Below are 19,167 nucleotides of genomic sequence, written 5' to 3'. Positions count from 1 at the left end.
TTTTCAGCAATTTGAGAAATCTTGGGGTGCCACTCAGTATGCGAACATGTGGGGGCAGTACTGAGCCATGAGTAATGAGTCTGCCGGGAAAACACACCACGAAGAAGACTGTCAGCCTCGCCATGGCGGAAACAGAGCAGCAGTCAGGTAAAGCTCGGCTTGATGCTCGTGCTCGGCGTCAGCAGTGTGTCGTGTGTTGTTTATTTGACGCTTTAAAGGCAGTGACCTTTAGAAACGAGGCTTTAGGGTTTGATTTAAGGGCTGTTAGATGAACCTGGAAGCCAAGAGCTGCCCACACTCACTGACTGCAGGTTCTCCACCTGGGCTGGTTGTATTTGAACTCTGTGGCGCAAATACGGTGATGTTAGCAGACTTAAGCACAGTCTGACAGAGACACAGTCTCCTTACCTGGCTGTGTGTGAGGTGTCAGCTTGCACACAGTGAGTAAAAAGTACTCAGTACTTTCTGGCTGTTGACCGGAGTCAGCACATTGATTAGTGTCGTCTTTAAAGGGGACCTCGATTCCTGTGCTTGAATAAAGTTGTTGAAAACACACTGGAAAGATTATTAAATTACTTTACTAATACTAGGTATTGAATGTCGGTGAACAGGCACATCCTTTCAAGCAGAGAAAAAGCTCTGCAGATGCAGTGTTAGCTTTGTATTGATGGAGAAGGTCAGAAGGAGCTTCACTGTGTCTTTGGATTTAGAGAAAGCTTATGATAATAGGGCGCTAAGAGAGGAACCGTGGTACTGCTGGGTTGAAGGTGGGTTTACATCAGCGGTCGTCTTTGAGCTTATTTGCAATTCAATTTTATTTATATAGCACCAAATCACAACAAAAGTCGCCTCAAGGCACTTCATAGATACAGAGAAAAACCCAACAATCATATGACCCCCTATGAGCAAGCACTTTGGCGACAGTGGGAAGGAAAAACTCCCTCTTAACAGGAAGAAACCTCCGGCAGAACCAGGCTCAGGGAGGGGCAGCCATCTGCTGCGACCTGTTGGGGTGAGAGAAGGAAAACAGGACAAAGACATGCTGTGGAAGAGAGACAGAGGTTAATAGATATGATTCAATGCAGAGAGGTCTATTAACACATAGTGAGTGAGAAAGGTGACTGGAAAGGAAAAACCCAATGCATCATGGGAATCCCCGGCAGCCTACGTCTATTGCAGCATAACTAAGGGAGGATTCAGGGTCACCTGGTCCAGCCCTAACTATATGCTTTAGCAAAAAGGAAAGTTTTAAGCCTAATCTTAAAAGTAGAGATAGTGTCTGTCTCACGAATCCAAACTGGAAGCTGGTTCCACAGAAGAGGGGCCTGAAAACTGAAGGCTCTCCCTCCCATTCTACTTTTAAATACTCTAGGAACAACAAGTAGGCCTGCAGAGCGGGAGCGAAGTGTTCTAATAGGGTGATATGGTACTACAAGGTCATTAAGATAAGATGGGGTCTGATTATTTAAAACCTGATGTTGATGCACAGGTCTTTGTGGACTATAATGTTTGCAGGTGCAGGAGGGTCTGGAGAGAAGAGGAAGAATACATGTGTGTGAATAGGAGGGGCAGGTGTAATGGTGATGCTGCAAGGAATAGAAGTAGTGAAGATGGATGAGTTTAAATACCTGGTTGTGAACCATACAAAGCACCAGACAACACTGAAGAGAGGTTGGAGACTGGTGTCGGAGATTTGTGATAGAAGGGTAGCAAAAAGAGTGAAAGTAAATATTAACAAGATAGTAGTAAGACCTGCTGTGATGTATGGCTAGGAGATGGTGACGATGACAAAAAAGAACAGGAGGCTGAGGTAGAGGTGGCAGAGATGAAGATGTTCAGATTTTGATTGGGGTTGACCAGAATGAACAGGTTCAGAAAGGAGAACATCAGAGGGACTGATCAGGTTTAACGTGTGGGAGACAAAGGATGTTAAACATGGAAGGAAAAGAAGCAGACCACAGAGAAGATTCGTGGATCAAACGATGGAGGACGTGCAGAGGGTTGGTGTGACAGACGAGGATTCGATGGAGGCAGATGATCAGCTGTGGCAACCCCTAAAAGGAGCAGCTGAAAGGGCATTAACCATAGACTGTATATAAAAGATTAATGTAACAACTGTGATGTCACCCAAGTTTAACTTTTTGGCTGTCACCAAACATGAGTGAGAAAGCGATTGATTTTTGACTCTAAATGGCGATAACATTTACTAAATAAACTTCATGTTTGTTTTGGTAACTGAGTCCATAACATCATCGGTAAAGTGTTTACTCAGATCATAAATTAAGACTGAAGTAGGCTTATTTTCTCATAAACAGCTATACAGTCTGATCTTTGCAACCTGGAGTCACCCCCTGCTGGACATTAGAGGGAGTGCAGGTTTACATCTCAGACTGTATAGAAAAGATGGAAACACCCACTGGTTTTTGACTCAGCCTCATTGTTATTCGCCCCATTTTAGGTTTTTGAGGCCAAAGTGACCATATTAGGACAAGGGGGTGAAATTAGATGTTGACTCTAGGGGACTGGTTTGCTTATGGAGCCTCTAGTGGACATTAGAGCAACTGTAGCTTTTGTTGCATCACTTATCAGCTTGAGTGGTTGAAGTTTAGTTCAGAGCAGTGTGCAGCCGGAGCCTTTTGCTCATGGGGATTACTTATTTATGCACTGATGTCATGAAAATTCTCTGTACTGAATTATTTTTTAGGATCCACTCCTGAAGATGAAGCCCCTGAGGAGGGGGCCAGCTTCACCTTTATGGTGCCCAAGAAAGAAATCAGCATGGTGCCTGACATGGGAAAGTGGAAGCGCTCTCAGGTCAGTTCCTCCCCGTGAGTTGTCTGTCATATTGAACGTGATATAACCATCGACTATGAAGGAAAAGTGTGGCTGTGAGTCGTTTCTGGAGGCTGTCGGCTGTCACATGGTGAAATCGGTGACAAAGATGGTGCTGTAGAGGGCACTCCACCAGAAACCGCCTTCTGATTGTTTTGGTTGCTACCAGGTTGCCTCTGTTGCCTGTAATTCGTGAGGAAGATGTCATCTGCAACAAACTTGTTAGCAAGTATTCAGTGATTTTCCAGTTTTGGTCGCCTCCTTGGTTACTTTGAGGGCTTTGAGGGTTACTTTGCCGGCACTGAGGGCGCAAGCACTCGCCACTCAGACAAAACCTTCACATGAGTCCTGATATAGGAGGAGAAGATCTCAAAATTGGAAGCAAAGGAGTTTTCCCAGATTGTTTGAAGAGAAGCAGCAGCACGTTGGCACGGTGGTTAGCACTGTTGCCGCACAGCAAGAAGGTCCTGAGTTCAATTCCAACATCAGGCCAGGGTCTTTCTGTGTGGAGTTTGCATGTTCTCCCCGTGTTTGCGTGGGTTCCCTCCGGGTACTCCGGCTTCCTCCCACGGTCCAAAGACATGCAGCTTGTGCATGTCTTAATTAATTGGATAATCCAAGGATAATCCAAATTGTCACTAGGTGTGAATGTGCGAATGAATGTGAGTGCGAATGGTTGTCTGTCCCTGTGTGTCACCCTGCGACAGACTGGCGACCTGTCCAGGGTGTACCCCGCCTCTCGCCCTATGACAGCTGGGATAGGCTCCAGCGCCCCCCGCGACCCTGAAAAGGAGAAGCGGAAGCAAATGGATGGATGGGTGTTTGAAGAGAAGTCCTCCTCATGAAACATATCGGCAGCTGTGGAAATCTGCTAGCAACCAGATCCATCACAAGGTGGTTTCCCTAATAGGTCAAGGAGCACATGTGTTTTTTCCCCAATGACATGGTTACTGGCAGGGGGCCCTACTGACTGACTTTAGTAATCAATTCCCCAAACTTCAGCAAATACTCAATAAACCTATTAGAGGATACTAATTTTTCCTTGCCACCAGTGGTTGCCAGATGGTTGCAGACTGTTCTCTAGGCTTGTGTGACTGACCTTACATTGTCACCTTGTTTGTCACATTGCCAAAATGGAGGACAAGTTAACATCAAATGTTTAGCAGTCACATGTATGCCATACTGCTGGAACACTGGTCTGATGTGTGTGTTTTTAACTTGCCTCTCTGCTTTCAGGCCTACGCTGACTACATAGGCTTTATTCTGACGCTGAACGAAGGTGTGAAGGGAAAGAAGCTCACGTGTGAATATAAAGTGTCTGAGGTATGTGATCTGCTGGTTTTACCGTAGCAAGAGAAACGCAGCAGAGCATCAGCTGTCATTTAACGCCTGTCAGGTTAAACTTTGTCTGTAGAGAATCTTTGGTGCATTTTAAAGTGCCAAGCTGATAGTTTGGTGATGTTAACCAGAAAATGTGGCCTCGTGCATGTGTCACATATAAGCACACTACAAGTAAGAGCAACAAAAATGAAGAAAGCATTAAAATAAAGAATTTCGATTTTAGAGAAACCAACAGGCTTGAGCTGGTTTGTAATCTGCCCCGACTCACGATGGTCCTGCTGCAGTCACTGCCTTGTTACTTTTCCCAGACGGTGGAGAAGCTCATGGATCTTCTGGGAACTCTGGACCAATGGATAAATGAGACGCCTCCCGTCGACCAGCCGTCACGCTTCGGAAATAAGGCGTACAGAACCTGGTTTGCCAAACTAGATCAGGTCGGTACGCTCACACATGTTCTAACACACATCCATGCACATGGGCTGTGGCTAGCAGTTAATTTATTTGTATGTTTTGTTTGTAGGAAGCAGAGGCGCTGGTGTCGGTGGTCCTCCCTGCTGATAAATGTGCAGCAGCTCCAGAGATTGCCGTCTATCTGAAAGAGTCTGTGGGAAACTCCACCAGGATAGACTACGGCACAGGTTACAGTGCTCTATGTCACTTGAGTTATCAGTTAGCTTTGATTGGTTATGTTGCTACCAGATCTTTCTTTCCTCCACAAATTAAAACAAATTTGTTGCTCCACCTGAACTTGTTGCAGCTGTTGTTGTTCTTTAGTAGTTTTGCATCGTCTCATCAGTGCTGGCCCAAAGCATTGCTCTGGTCTACAGCAGCAGTAAAACTCAGACCTGGTGCTGTAGTCAGATGCCGAAAAGTGATCTCAGCGGTGCGTTCGAGTGCAGCTCAGACACTTTGCAGACTAATCCTGCAGCTGTTTAATGTTCGTTTGTGTCTTCAGGTCATGAAGCAGCTTTCGCAGCGTTCCTCTGCTGTCTCTGTAAGGTTGGAGCGCTCAGGGTGGATGATCAGCTCGCTATCGTCTTTAAGGTGTTCAACAGGTGAGCTGTCACACTAAACTGCAGTATGCTGTTAATGCAATGGTAAATGTTCAGGTTTAAAAATCTGATTTTGTTACAAATGAACTGAACTGCTCTCCAAACAAACTTTAATTTACCAAAAAGCACTGCTCCCTATTTATTAGTGGTGCAATGGATCACGGTTGATCCGTAATCCAAACCGATCCCACTCAAAAGTTTAAAGTTATGGCTGAACTGTCCCAGGCATCTTCTGTTGCTCTAACTACTACAAATGGGTGGACCTCCAGGGCAACGGAAAGCTACGTGACCGTGACCGCTCATAATGAGCAGTATGTATTATTGTAGGGTCTACCTTACAATATAAAGCACCTTAAGGCGACTGTTGTTGTCATTTGCCGCTTTATAAATAAAATTGAACTGAATTGAATGGTAGATACAAAGACTGTACTCCCTATATTGTATCTTTTTTTTTTTAAATAATTGCGTGGAATGAGTCTTGAGTTGAATGTTTTTAACAGGCAAAAAATACTTCAATAAGTAAATGTTAAAGTTTTGTCTTTTTTCTTGTTTTGCTGATCTGAAAATTGATCCGATCCGAACTGTGAGATTTTTGATCCGTTGCACCACTGTTTATTATACTCCCTACGTACTTCTCTTCTTTCTTTTTTTAACTCTCTTTGCTTTTATTACACTCTCCATAGTTTTTGCTCTCTTTCTCTTTCTAATAACATTATTTCTGACGTTATTACAGACCTGTGCCAGAATGAAACAGTCGCTGTTGAGACTGATCCCTACTACATGCACGTGAACATTGTCCTGATTGTGTTTTCAGGTATCTCGAAGTGATGCGGAAACTGCAGAAGACCTACAGAATGGAGCCGGCTGGGAGTCAGGGTGTCTGGGGGCTGGATGACTTCCAGTTTCTCCCCTTCATCTGGGGCAGCTCCCAGTTTATAGGTAGGAGCCATCAGGTGTTTTTGTGGAGGGAAGCACATGAGATTTCCTCTACATCTTTAGACCAGTCTGCTTGTTAAGTCTGAAATGAGCACTCCTTCATTTCCTCCATTTCCAAAAAAAAAAAAAATCCTTTAAAGTAATCAATTCGTTCAGCTCATTCATGATTGTTTACAAGCTGAGATAGAAGTGAGAAGAAATTTTTCATCTAAGGATGACATAACTGGTGGCTTCGGGGGAAGAAGCTACCTGATCCATGTACCTTATTCCAGGAAAGGTGTCTTTTCTCCTGTGGAACTGAACATATGATGCAAACCTCAAAGATTATAACTTATTGGCCACCACTAGAGGGAACTGTGAGGTGCCTCATAGATGCTCTACATTAGGACAAACTGTGGTGTCAGTAAAAGGAAATAAATACTCAAACAGTTTTCCAGTGGCAATAAAGGAGCGGTCTACTCTTCCCACATTTAAGACTCAGCTGAAACCTTGTACCTTTGACCATCTTACTTCTATCTGATGGGTTTTTTGTCTTATTTGATTGGTGTAATGTTTTTATGTGAGATGACAGATGTAAATTAGCAGTTTTAGTTTATTTACTTATATTTTTGCTTTTTTTGATGTCCATTAGATAAAGAGAAAAGAAAATAATCCTCAATATTAGTGTCAGACAGAGTGTCTCATTGAGGTTGGCTGAGTGGGCAGCTGTTGTCAGAAGTGTCAGAAGGTCTTTGTATTTTCATTAGTTTTTATTTGCTTTATGTGGGTTTGCTCATTTCAGTTCACTTTTAGCATAAAAGTATTATGTTTTAGTGTCATTTTTAAGTTTCATGGAAAGTTTTGCTTGTTATGGTGACGGTGGCAGTATTTGTCAGATTGTAAGATTGTGTGTGTGTGTGCGCGCACGTGCGCGCACAAACACACACACACATATATTTATTTATTTTTATTTTTTACATTTTGAAAATGTGAAGGCTCTTTAAGTTTGCATACATGTGGTGTAGTGACTGTCCCTGTACACTAGGGGTCCTCAGTCCATTATCGATCAGAGGCAGACATACTGGCCTAACTGCAGCTGCTAACAGTAAACATATTATATCTGGGTCAGTGCGTGAAAAATCAGTGACTCCCACATGAATCAGCTGATTTTTTTCATGTACAGTAACTTTATTTAATGAAGCAGTTTTACCCTCATACTATATTCTCACAGTTACATGCCTTCAAAGTGTACATATGCAAGTTGAAATTTGGTACTTTTTAATTATTTTACCACGACTGTGCTCTCATAACTTAACTCATAACCCCCAACTACATTAAACTTTAAAAAAAAAAACCAACAAAAAAAAAAAACACCACTCATAACCCAGTTTAAAAATAATGCAAACACATGCAAGACTTGCATTATTTACTTCAACGCGTGAAGGTTGAAGCTCACTTTAATATCAAAGCCTGATTCTATAAACGCAGGCAATGATTTTAAGTGTAAATAAAAATCGTATAAACCCCTATTTTATTCAAATTAGAACACAGAAAACACTTCAGGTGTTTGAGAAAACTGACATTTTTAAGAAAAATAGGAGCTTATTTGGAATGGTAGCAACATGGCTCAAAGGTTTATCAGAAGCAAAGGTGGACAGAAGATGACGCAAAACACTGCATCTACTAACTGAAACAGATTCAAAAAAAATGTTCCTCTCGCTCTGTTCAAAAGCCTGCACCTCTGATGGTATGTGGGTTCATCATCAGTGGAAAGGCACCATCAATGCTGAAAGGTATATACAAGCTTTAGAGCATCATATGCACCATCCAGACATCTTTTTCAGGAAGGGCCTTTCATATTTCAGCAGGACGCTACTAAACATTTCCAGCTCCATATTTTTGTACTTTGACTCTTTTATAGTAGCTTTGCATGATCATCAGTTTAAAATAATTCTTCGTTATCTTATCCTGGACCTTGAAGCAGCCCTTCAAGTCACCCTTTGTCTGTATAACAAGTTGGTACCTCCTCCTAGTTTAAGCCCACCTTTATTCTGATTGGCTGTCCCTCGTAAACAGAAGTGGGTGGGCCTTCTGTGCCTGAAATGAATATGAAATTAAGAAGGGAAGTAGCCTTTTTTTCCCCTCGTTTCTTTAAAAACACTTAAAATGAACTAAAACTGCTGTACTTCAGGTCCATAGTGACACGCGTTGTTGAGCATGTGCACTTACGGTCCAAATCTCCTCCTCAGATCACCCAACCCTGGAGCCTCGGCACTTTGTCGACGAGCGGGTGGTGAACGAGCACCATCAGGACTACATGTTTCTAGAGTGCATCAAGTTCATCAATGAGGTGGGGAAATCAAACTCCAGCAAACGTCCACCTGTGTCATTTTACTCACCTGGGTGACACACTGGTTAGAGAAAATATTAACAGCCTGAGGTCCTCTAGGTTGTGCCCCACAAAATTTAATTTTAGATTATTTTACTTTAGTTTGTTTGGCCTCATTTGGTACTGGGCTGCCACGGTTAGTTGACTAGTGACGATTACGTCGACTATTAAAATCGTCGTCGACTAATTTAATAGTCGACGCCTCGTTTGACGCTTTGTAAGATCCCGAAAGACTCAGGAATAAGTAGTAGGATTTAAGAGTGTAATAACGGAATAAACAGAAGATGGCAGCACTGTATGTCCAGGGATGCCAGCTGCTGTTAAACCCAGAAGAAGAAGCTCTGTCCGGTTTCATAGCTGTCTCCGGTTTCATAGCTGTCCAAATTTAGCGGCCGCATCCTTCGGAGGCCGCATTTGTAGGCCAATTACGTTACAGCAACACGATGAACCCTGTCCAAATTTTGAAGACTCCCCCAAACATGGCCGGAAAATGAGTCCTTCATTTCCCCAGATTTGAAGAAAGGTTGGGCCACGAAGGATACACCCGACCCAATCTTAGAGTTCATAAAGCGGCCCAGCCAATTCCAGTTTTCAACAATGGCGGCGGCTACTTAGTTTCAATATTACTCTTATTACTGTTTCTGGGTCACAAAATAAACGTTTAACATATTTTCAGGCGAGAATGTAGCTATGTACACCTCAAATATCTGCTCAGTTTACCAAGTCATCACATATTTGCAAAAGTGCTCCGACGTTTTCGGAGATGTCTCTTACCCACCTGCTCAACAGCTAGAGGGTTCAAGGCTCACTAGAGCCGGCGAGAACAGTGATCTCCCAGCACATCATTTTCAAACCCCTACTCAGGTTAAACATGATATATGTGTCACTCAGATAATTTAAAAATGTAATTGTTTGGCTTTTTTCAGTGTTTTATTTGTTCCTCAGTAAATTGGTTTGGCTGAGATTAAAGTTATAGTTTTTACACAGCTGAATAAATGTCAAACAGAGAACTGATTAAACAGAAGTGTGAAATGGTCGAGAATTTACTCCAGTGTCCTGTTAAATTTTACATAGAAAGAACAGACGGCCAAGTTTATTAAACTCCACCGAGACAATCTGCAAATTTCATTAAAAGTTTAACAAACTATCATCTTGTCTTTATTTTCAGTTAACACATACCTTAAACAAGCTGTAAGCTAATGATAGTTATGTTAGAGGAGACGCATGCTGGTGCAATAAGCTGTACATTTTACGCCCAATGGATGCATGATCTGATTAGTCAACTATCAAAATAATCGTTTGTGGCAGCCCTATTTGATACAACCTTGTTTTGTTAACCTGCTTCAGTTCAACGTTTTTTGGGATGTGTTTATTTATTGGGACATATTTTTATGACCCATCCTACACCCCTGTTAAAACTAAATTTTATTACTTTTAAACAGGGTTATATGACAGATCATAATTTTCTTTCTTTTCTTTTCTGGTTGTCTGACTGAGGTACTGCACAGGAATTTCTACTCCTCTCTTGTAACAGAAATAAAGCAAATTTTAAATATTTGCCTCCCACAGCAAATAGAGGGAAGACTCCAACCAACAGCTGGTATGAAATTACGGAAACATGTTTTCAGAACTTACCATTACAAACAGTTTAGTTCACTTTTCTCTCTCAATCTAAAAGCCTCGACTCTGAGCTCCAGCTCCTCCATTTCTGATTGTTGCCTGATGGGAAATATTTTAACTTGCAAAATTGTTTGAATTGAGGTCAGTTAATTTCATAGCATCAACTTTGTGTATAGTCTTGCCATGCAAGATAGAAATTGTGGTCAATATGATAGCTGCATGATGTAAGTCTCCTGATCAACCACATCCTAACGATTCTGGAGGCTGTTTGAGAAAACAGAATTTAATGTCACGTTCAAGAAACCAGTTTGAGGTCCTTTAACATTTGTTTCATGGTGTGTTATGCTTGTGGTAGCGGGTATCTTAGGATGGCTACACGGTGGTCAAAATTTCCAATTTCGTGTTGACCAGACAGCATTTTTCATTTTCTGTTGTCCAGTTTCAGTGAGCCTGTGCAGGTCTTACCTGCCATGAGTGGCGTAGGAGTGGTGTGGCCTTCTGCTGCTTTAGCCCATCTGCTTCATGTTATGCATTCAGATGATCTTCTGCACACCTTGGTTGTAATTTGAGTTAGCTGCCTACCAGTCACTTTTCCTGCTCATTCTGATGCTCAGTTTAAACTTCAGCAGGTCGTCTTCAGCATGTCTGCCTGCTTAAATGCACAAACTTGGTGCCATGTGATTGGCTGATTCGGTTAACAACCATCTGAGCAGGTGTGCCTAATAAATTGACGAGTGAATTCATATTCTCTACTGTTAGCAGTGTACAACTAAGCATTTTAGATGTAACATATGTTTGTAGATGTATTGTCTTCATAAAGCTTTGACATAAACAGTTGACTACACCCTCCTGTAGATACACACATGTGTTTTGAAGCAGTTTGTCTGCATTCAATCAGATTTTATTTTCATGAATAGGAGCAGCTGAAAAAACCCTTTAATCACATTTAAGCTGGTTTAACAGAAGAGTCATATTGTTTATTTTGTTTTTGTGATTGTGATTTATTTCAGATCAAAAGCAATAAAAAGCTAAAAAATAAGCAAAAACCTTTTAAGAGGGAAAGAAACATTGGAAAACTAGTGTTTCAAGAATTGGCCTTTTTGTAGATGTAGAGGTTAAGCAAGCCTGTAAATGACCTTTGTTAGCAGGACGTCAGCTCCCAGCTTTTATTTTTGTTTCTTCACCTTCACTGTTTGGCTCAACAGTCTCCTCGCTCTGCATCACAATTGGACGTGGGTTTGTCCACGTGTGCGCTGCTGCCATCTAATGGACAGCACGACCACTGTAAATGCATTTAAAATTTTTATAAACCACTTTATCAGAGGGGGTTTAATCTCATTTCTGATTGGTATACAATCTGTGTGTGTCGTGAGACACTGCATGTAGATTTAGCTGTTAGAAGTAAATAGTTGGGCCACAGATGAATGTGGTTTTGTCCAGGAAAAGGAAGATGAAGAGGGAGGAGGAGGGAGAAAGGAGGCAGATGGATTTTGTTGGGAACGTGCCAGAGCAGGAACCGTTTGCTTTGTTTGGGGTTTTTGGAGGAAAAGGAGGGGAGGGAAGTAGATGAGGGCGTCGGTGGAGCGACTACATCCTTTTCCTCCTTCCCCTCCTCTTCTCCTTCCTCCTCCTCCCTGACCTCTCCCTCCTCCTCCTCTTCTGCCTCCTCTTCCTCACGGTCATGAAAGGATGCTGCCGCTGTGTCCGCAGAGCTTGTCAGCTGGCTCACAGCTTGTTTTTTCAAGCTTTTGTTTTCTTCTTTATCACTTTTCTTCAACTTTGGTTAGTTTTTATGTGAAACTTAAAGCAGGTAGTGTGTTGATTAGATACTAGCCCACACAACAAGCATGAGGCTGATTCTGTATGTTTGCGGCTGTCTTTCATATGGTTGTTTGTCAAAGTTGTATTAAAGCAACAGATCTTCCTCTGTGGAAACTACCAGAATATTCCCATTGAAATATGTATTGTATCTCAGTGTTAAAAAGGTTTTGAGATTGAGGGGTAAAAAAGAAAGTCTTTCCAGCCGCACCACACTTACCTCAGCAATACCATAGCATGTCATTGCAAAGGAAGAATATATGATGGCATCACACAGGCACAGATTAAAAAAAATCAAACAATTTCACCCACCAAAACTGGAGCTCAGACTTCTTGTATGATCTGTTAGTGCGAATCTCCAAAGATGCCAAAACCACAAACACAAACTGATCGAGAAATTCAACTCAGGGGCTCCAGTTAGCTGAAGTGAAACAGACTAAGAGACAATCCATAAGTTTTTACAGTGGCGCAATTTTTCTAGTTTTGCCTGTGTGCACCACCACAGTGGTTTATAAACCAAGCAGTCCAAATGTGATTGAAGTGTAGACTTTAATTGAGGAGCTCTAACACAAGTATTACATCCTTATTATTGTAGGTTATTTACCTTACAGTATAAAGCAGCTTTAGGTGACTGTTGTTGTCTGTTTGGCACTATATAAATAAAATAAAATTGAGTTGAATCGGCAGCACATGGACGTAACTTCGCTGTCTGAAAAAGGAAGTCCCTGCCGAAATACTTAAAACCTGCATTCAGTCTGAAGGCCACCAGACGGTAGTTGATACAGATACTCTTCCTTTTGAAAAGTAATTGGACAGTTCACCAGGAAATAGTGTCATACTTGAATTAAGCAGATTAAAGATCTGAAGCTGATTTCAACTGAACTGGTAGGTTTTTGCATGAACTTTCAATATGAGGTCCAAGAAGATGTTGATGGAAGTGAGGGAGGCCCATCATTGGGCTGTGAAACCAAAACAAACCTGTCAGAGAGGAAGAAGAAACTCTAGCTGTGGCCATATCAACAGTCTGGTACACTTAAAAATAAGGAAAGCACCAACCAGCTCAGCAACATCAAAAACCCTGAAAGATCACAAGATGATTTAAAGCGGATGATCACAGAATCGTTTTTATTGTTAGTAAAAACAACTTCACAGCATCTACCAAGTCAAGATTGGTATCAAAGAGGTCGGCGTCTACACTCGAGAGACACCCTAATAATGAGTGTAAACCCAAGGTTTACAACAAAGAGCAAACCACCGGTTACACTCAAGAACAGGAAGTTAATGTTGAACCTTCAAAATATGCCCAGAAACCAATGAGAGAATTCACAGTGTCTTTATCCACCTTTGTTTTGAAGTTGCACAATTATGCGGGTCAAAAACCTTTATTTTGAAAGGAAAAACCTGGCATTTTTGCCTGAACTATTCAGTAAAACTCTTCAAAATAAACACTTTCCATTAGATTTAAGATAGGATTAGCTTGGGATTGCCTGTGTGTCCATAAAATAATGCAAGGTTTCTTTCCAGCTTACTCTTTGTGTCTATAAATACACTAAACACACTTTGTTTTTCTTTGTAAACAGTCTCAGATACACACGATAACACATCTTCAGCGCCCTTTCCTTTCTTGGATGTGTTACTGGCCTAATTCAGTCTCGACTGCCGGCGTGTTTGTCCTCATTTGTTTACTGTTGCCTGTAAGCATACACTCCACTCCATACCCGAGGATTTTCCTCCCATTCACACACATGTGGATACTTCAGACTCTCTTTTTTTTCATTTAAACACAAGGCTCTAGTGTGTGTGTGTGTGTGTGTGCGTCCTAAACATGAGTCACTTCCTTCCCCACATGCTCTTGTGAATCACTCCTTCCTCCAGGGAATACGGGCTGTCTCCACCCCCTCCTCCATGCCCCCCCCATGTGTTCTCATGCGAGGCCCTGGAAAGTGTCTGGAGCTGTGTGAGGAGCCGGGGGTTGGATGAGGGGGATGGAAAGAAGGAAAGAAAAAGAAAAAAAGGAGGGGGTTGTTAGGTTGATTCCCCTCAGGGTCTGGGTTTGGGTTCCTCGGCCCTCCTGGGAGAAAATGGTGGGAAAGCCGTTGATGCGCCTCACTTTTTAATTTATGCATTTAGAAATTCATACATTTGTTTTTGTTTGTGTGTTTCTGAGCTTATGCAGAATGTATTAATTTTGAGGTGATTGCTGGATGAACAATCAGCCTTTTGTTCTTTTTAACATTCATCAAATCACTAAAAGCCCCATAATCAATGTAGTAATAATAATTATTATTTAAAAAAAAGCTTGTAATCAGAAGCTTTCTGCATGTCTTTATTGTTAAAAGTGTGACTGAAAGCTGATTATTCATTCGTGTAACAGAGAGACATAAAAGTTAACTGTGAAATGAAAACTAATTATATTATGATTTATATATCATGTAATGTTTGGTATCATAGCTGAAAAGGAACAATCCATCTGTTAAGTGATGACATATCAGCCCTGTTTCCGGCTCATTCCCAGCCTCTTTGGCTTCTTTTTAGCACCGTTCATGTGCAGCACATCTTTAAGCTCAGTTTTTAATAATTCACAGTGTAGTTACAAATCATGGGTTTGCAGTGTTTTGGTCAACAAAATGTTGGAAATCAGGAAATCATGGCAAATAGAAACTGTGGGCTCTCAGCCTGCCAGCCGTTGGTCAGTTTCTTGTAGTAGCCCCCTCTCGTTTGGAGTTTTTTGGAGTCTTTTTCACAGGCCTCAAATCTTAGACTTGGTTCAAGATTAGGCTTTGGCACAGACTTGAAAATGAGGATTAAACAAATTGTGTAAATTGGATCTGGCAGAAACCTACCAAATGGTATCACTCCATTCCTTAGGTGCCTGCTCTGGTTTGCATCTCTGTGTAGAACGATTCATCATGCAGCAAGATAACGTGCTCAACCACACCTCCCAGCTTGACTCAAAAATGACTCGAAGACCAAGAGGTGGTCACGCTTCCTCTCAAGTCCCATGACCTTGACCCTACTGGACCCTAATCGAGACTGATATCACAGGAGCTTTAGGATCTTCCGTGGAGTCCAAACAACTTGAGTGGTGCTGCCATTGAAGCTAAACCGAGAGAAACAAAAACTCACAGATTCAACCTTTGACTGCTGATATTTGTTAAGATGATACCATTTATAATGAAACAGTTTGTTGTCATGTTTTGGACTCCACAGTTTCTATCTTAAACCAGCATTTTATGAATTCAAACATTATCGTCATCTTTCTCTGCATGGAATTAAGAAAGGAGGGTGACAGCTTAAAAAAAGTCTCATGAAACCCTGATTAGAGGTTAATCAGTTATTTATAATTGCAAAACAGTTTCTCTTCAAACTCTGAAATGTCACATTTGAAACTCTAATTACTAACCTTTTGGTGTTAGCAGTGGATCACATGACTGTGTGTCGTGGAAGAAGCAGAGCATTGACACCTGACCCTGCAGTTGTTTGTGTCTTTCAGCTCATTGTTTTGGTTGAAAGGTTTGCAGCCTAGTCTTTACAGCTTTATCAGCTGCTGATTTTCAGCCAATAAACATTTGTTTACTGATGTCTTATCACCTGTTGAAGTTGTGTGCACTTTTACTCATCTGATCGGAGTCTTTCATACCTTAAACAGCTAGTCACATGTCGTTGGTTCTATACATCCAATCAGAACAGTTCTTCATTAGAAATGGAAAGTAGAATTTTTTCTTTTTGGCGTCAAAAGATTGCACCAGTTTCTTTAAGGTGGAAGTTCAGCTAATTTGAGCTTTTTCTTCTTTTTTTTTCTCCCTAACTCGATCCTTTGTTCATAGCTTGCCACTCTTTGGAATGCTGTCAGTAGCTTCACGTGACTGCCAACCATAGACTGTCTGCAAAAGGTGGACCCTTTGGTTTCTCGAATCCATGTTTTGGAGCCTTGGTGTTAGCATTTTGGCAACCTTATTGTTTGCGTCTTGGTGTTTAGATCCAAAACTGACTGTAGTTAGATGAGATGGTGACATGCTAAGATATTAGCTAACTTAAGACTTTTAAACTTGAATTATTTGATCTTTTTCACCTCATTGTTTACATATTTATTGTCAGTAAAGGACTGTAGGTCCAGTTTAGTGACTCCCAGCACATGATATGATATCATCATCAAGCACTTTTCTACACCTTAATACTTTCTGTCTAACATTCACACTCTGGAAAACTTCAGTATTTTGCTCAGGGATACTTTGGTACGCAAGGGATCGAACCACAAACCTTCTGATTAATAGATGACCTGCTCTACCTCCTTACTACAGCCATACAAAGTGTTCCTCCAACTTCATAATGAGTGTTGTTCCTAGATCGTTAATGGAACTGACCAATCACCTTTCTTTTGACATTGCTTCAAAATGGCCACACCTCCAACAACCCCTGTGATTTCAAAGATGTGCCATCATCTGGGCGAAATGATTGAACACTCACCAAAGCCTCTTACGCCAGTCTGTTTGTACCATATCCAGCACATCATGTTTTGTCCCTATCTCGCCTTTACAGGTCTATAAATAATTTTGGGCAAATGTTGACTTTTTAGTCTTTTAAGGTCTGCAGGAGTTTACGCATTTAGAGTTTTCACTGTGTAAAAGAAAAGAAGTAATGGCCGTGGAAACCTTTCCTACCAAGTAAATGGGTTATATTTGGAATCCTCTGCATCTGATTCAGTTTAAAATGGCCAAAGCTCCATCAGTGGAGAAACTCTAGCCTTATAAAAGCTACCTTTACCACCCACAGGGGGGCTGTTTGAAGCTCTAAGACAGATTTTGGAGTAAAAAGGTTGAAATACTATCCTTTAAAAAAGTATTTAGGCATTGCGATGAAGTGGATTAAGGAGATGTAGAATTTAAACTGTGTCCCTCTTTGTGTGCAGATGAAGACGGGTCCGTTTGCTGAACACTCCAACCAGCTGTGGAACATCAGTGCCGTTCCCTCCTGGTCCAAAGTCAACCAGGGCCTGATCAGAATGTACAAAGCTGAGGTACGCCTGCCGCCCCCCCCCCCCCCCCCCCCCACCACCCCCCGTCTCACTGACGATTCATCAGTCTGACAAACGGCTTGCTGTAGAATCCAAATCCAAAACACAGAGAGAACAATTCAAATCAGAAGTTTACAGATCAGATAAACAGGGGCAATTCTAGGATCAAACCTCATATTTTCATGCACATGGTGCCTTGCAATTAATATTAATGTAATATGCTTCTTGCAAACACATTCAGTCCTTTTCACCCTTGCAAACCTAAATTGAACTAGATAAACATTTAAATGTTTGTCTTAAAATGTAGTGTCTAAGAATTACTGGGAATAAATAATCACAGTTCTTAATATAATTTACTGGTTTTAAGGTGAGAATTTTAGTTGTGAACCTGAAGCAAAAGCTCAATAACTTTGACCATAATTTTCCAAACTAAGTAAAAGAACAATTTGTAGGAAAGTGAATAATAGCTTTTTTTCAGTCCCTTGTACTCCAAGCAATTTAAAAAAGCTCATAATGCCACATCAAACATCTGGACAAAATACAAACTAATACTAGAGTTTCTATAACCTGTAACCTGTCTCCAATAGAGAAGTTGGGCAAAGCTTTCTTTTGTTTTTTCAGGGGTGATGTTTTCAACGTTAGGGGTGCTCGAGCCCTGCCAAAAGGGTCTAAACTCGTCAATCCATGTAAAGCACTTTACTTCATTTATTCTAGTGTGTTCGTACCACTCATACCTGTCTTTGTATACTGCAAAGGGAGCTGTATCTCTCAGGTGGACCAGTTTATGTGAAATGGATGGTGTGACAGGTATACTGCAGGGTATATTCCTCCAGTTTAAAGTCTTCACTGTGGAAGCAGAATTAACTGCTGTGTGGTGTTGAACTGAAAATCTGCAGCCATGCTAACGGATCACATCTGCTGTTTCAATTTTTTCCCCATTTTAAATCCTAATTGTAACACATTCATACACGCAGTCGCAGTGATTTTGGTTGTAATAAAGCAATAATACACAAAAACTGGCTCTCAAACATCTTAGGTTGCCTGTCAATACATTTAACCCCACAGCAGCCGTATTATTGGTGAAATAAGTGGGCACACACCTTATAATGCTTTTTAAGTGAATTATATAAAAAAATATATAACTGTATAGTTATTAGGAAAGATGGAAATAAGCTATAAAGATCTAAAGTGCTTTTTGCAGCAGACTGTAAAAATGTTTATTTCTGGTGTGCAGTCGGACATTTTAAAATGGGAGTCTATGGGTACGGACTCGCTGTGGGAGCCTCAAGTGGATTTTAGACGAACTGCAGCCGCCACGTTTGTTTCTTCCCAAGTGGGATCTTTTTGAATGTGTGGTCTTCCAAACTAAAAGTCACGGCTGATTTCTTGAAAGATTTAAGTGACGTCTGAAGCTCTTTTCTCCTGCTGCACTGCTGTAGCTTTTGTGGTTTCGTGAACCCAGTTAGGCAACACGCAGTCAAAAAACTGAAATGCACACACAAAAAAAAACATTCTTGTGTAAACTGGATTTCTTGTAATTCTTCACCCGGACTCAGGAAACTGCGTTTTCTTGTTTACGTGACATTTAAGAAGTCAGGTTAACGCCGACTGAGACCAGAAAATGCCCAGACTGGCTGTGCTTTTAGGGAGCCGAGGAGCGAGGCAGGAAAGGGTTAAGAGAGAATGGAATTACGTACGTGTGTGTGTGTGTGTGTGTGTGTGTGTGTGTGTGTGTGTGTGTGGGCGGTTGGGGGGGTTGTCTAAGCCCGTTCTCCCCGCCTGCATGCCCACATCCTGTGTTTTCCAGAGCAGCCTGTGAGTCTTCCCAAAGAGCTGAGGGGCCAAGCTGTCTGCCTTCCCCTCCTCCTCCTCCTCCTCTGCCATTCCCTTCATTAAATCCTCCCCTCCCTCTGTCCCGACCTTCCTCCGAGCCTGGAGCAACCATCAGCAGACTTGCATTCCTCTCTCCCTTTTCCTGGCCCCACACAGGGTTTCGAGCAGAGAGCCGGTGTAGACCTAGAAAGAGCCGAATTCACCATTTTCAGTCTGAGAGGAGTTCATTCTGGGGCCTCGCTGGCTGTTTTGAAGCATCTGAATTTGTGAAATAAAACACAAACACAGGGAAAACAATGCTAGAGGGACTAGAGGAGTGTGTATTGTAATAGTTTAAATAAAGAAACTGCCAG

General features: G+C 41.6%; 1 protein-coding gene across 1 annotated transcript in view; it reads left to right on the top strand.

Moving 5' to 3' along the window:
• The first annotated feature begins 9 nt into the window (after window positions 1-9).
• ptpa (protein phosphatase 2 phosphatase activator) overlaps window positions 10-19,167 on the top strand; it is a 27,940-nt gene continuing 8,782 nt past the window's right edge. The window contains exons 1-9 of the mRNA XM_006782122.3: window positions 10-147; window positions 2,705-2,814; window positions 4,069-4,155; window positions 4,482-4,607; window positions 4,694-4,811; window positions 5,129-5,228; window positions 6,040-6,164; window positions 8,390-8,490; window positions 16,877-16,984. Coding sequence (XP_006782185.1) covers window positions 75-147; window positions 2,705-2,814; window positions 4,069-4,155; window positions 4,482-4,607; window positions 4,694-4,811; window positions 5,129-5,228; window positions 6,040-6,164; window positions 8,390-8,490; window positions 16,877-16,984 — 948 coding nt within the window. The 5' untranslated portion in view covers window positions 10-74. The remainder of the gene's footprint in view (window positions 148-2,704; window positions 2,815-4,068; window positions 4,156-4,481; window positions 4,608-4,693; window positions 4,812-5,128; window positions 5,229-6,039; window positions 6,165-8,389; window positions 8,491-16,876; window positions 16,985-19,167) is intronic.

The sequence above is a fragment of the Neolamprologus brichardi genome, chromosome 7 (assembly GCF_056152115.1).
Source record: "Neolamprologus brichardi isolate AB-2024 chromosome 7, ASM5615211v1, whole genome shotgun sequence".
In the NCBI taxonomy this organism is placed as follows: domain Eukaryota; kingdom Metazoa; phylum Chordata; class Actinopteri; order Cichliformes; family Cichlidae; genus Neolamprologus; species Neolamprologus brichardi.
The sequence above is the reverse complement of the archived record's forward strand: the minus strand, read 5'-3'. Positions and strand labels throughout refer to the sequence as shown.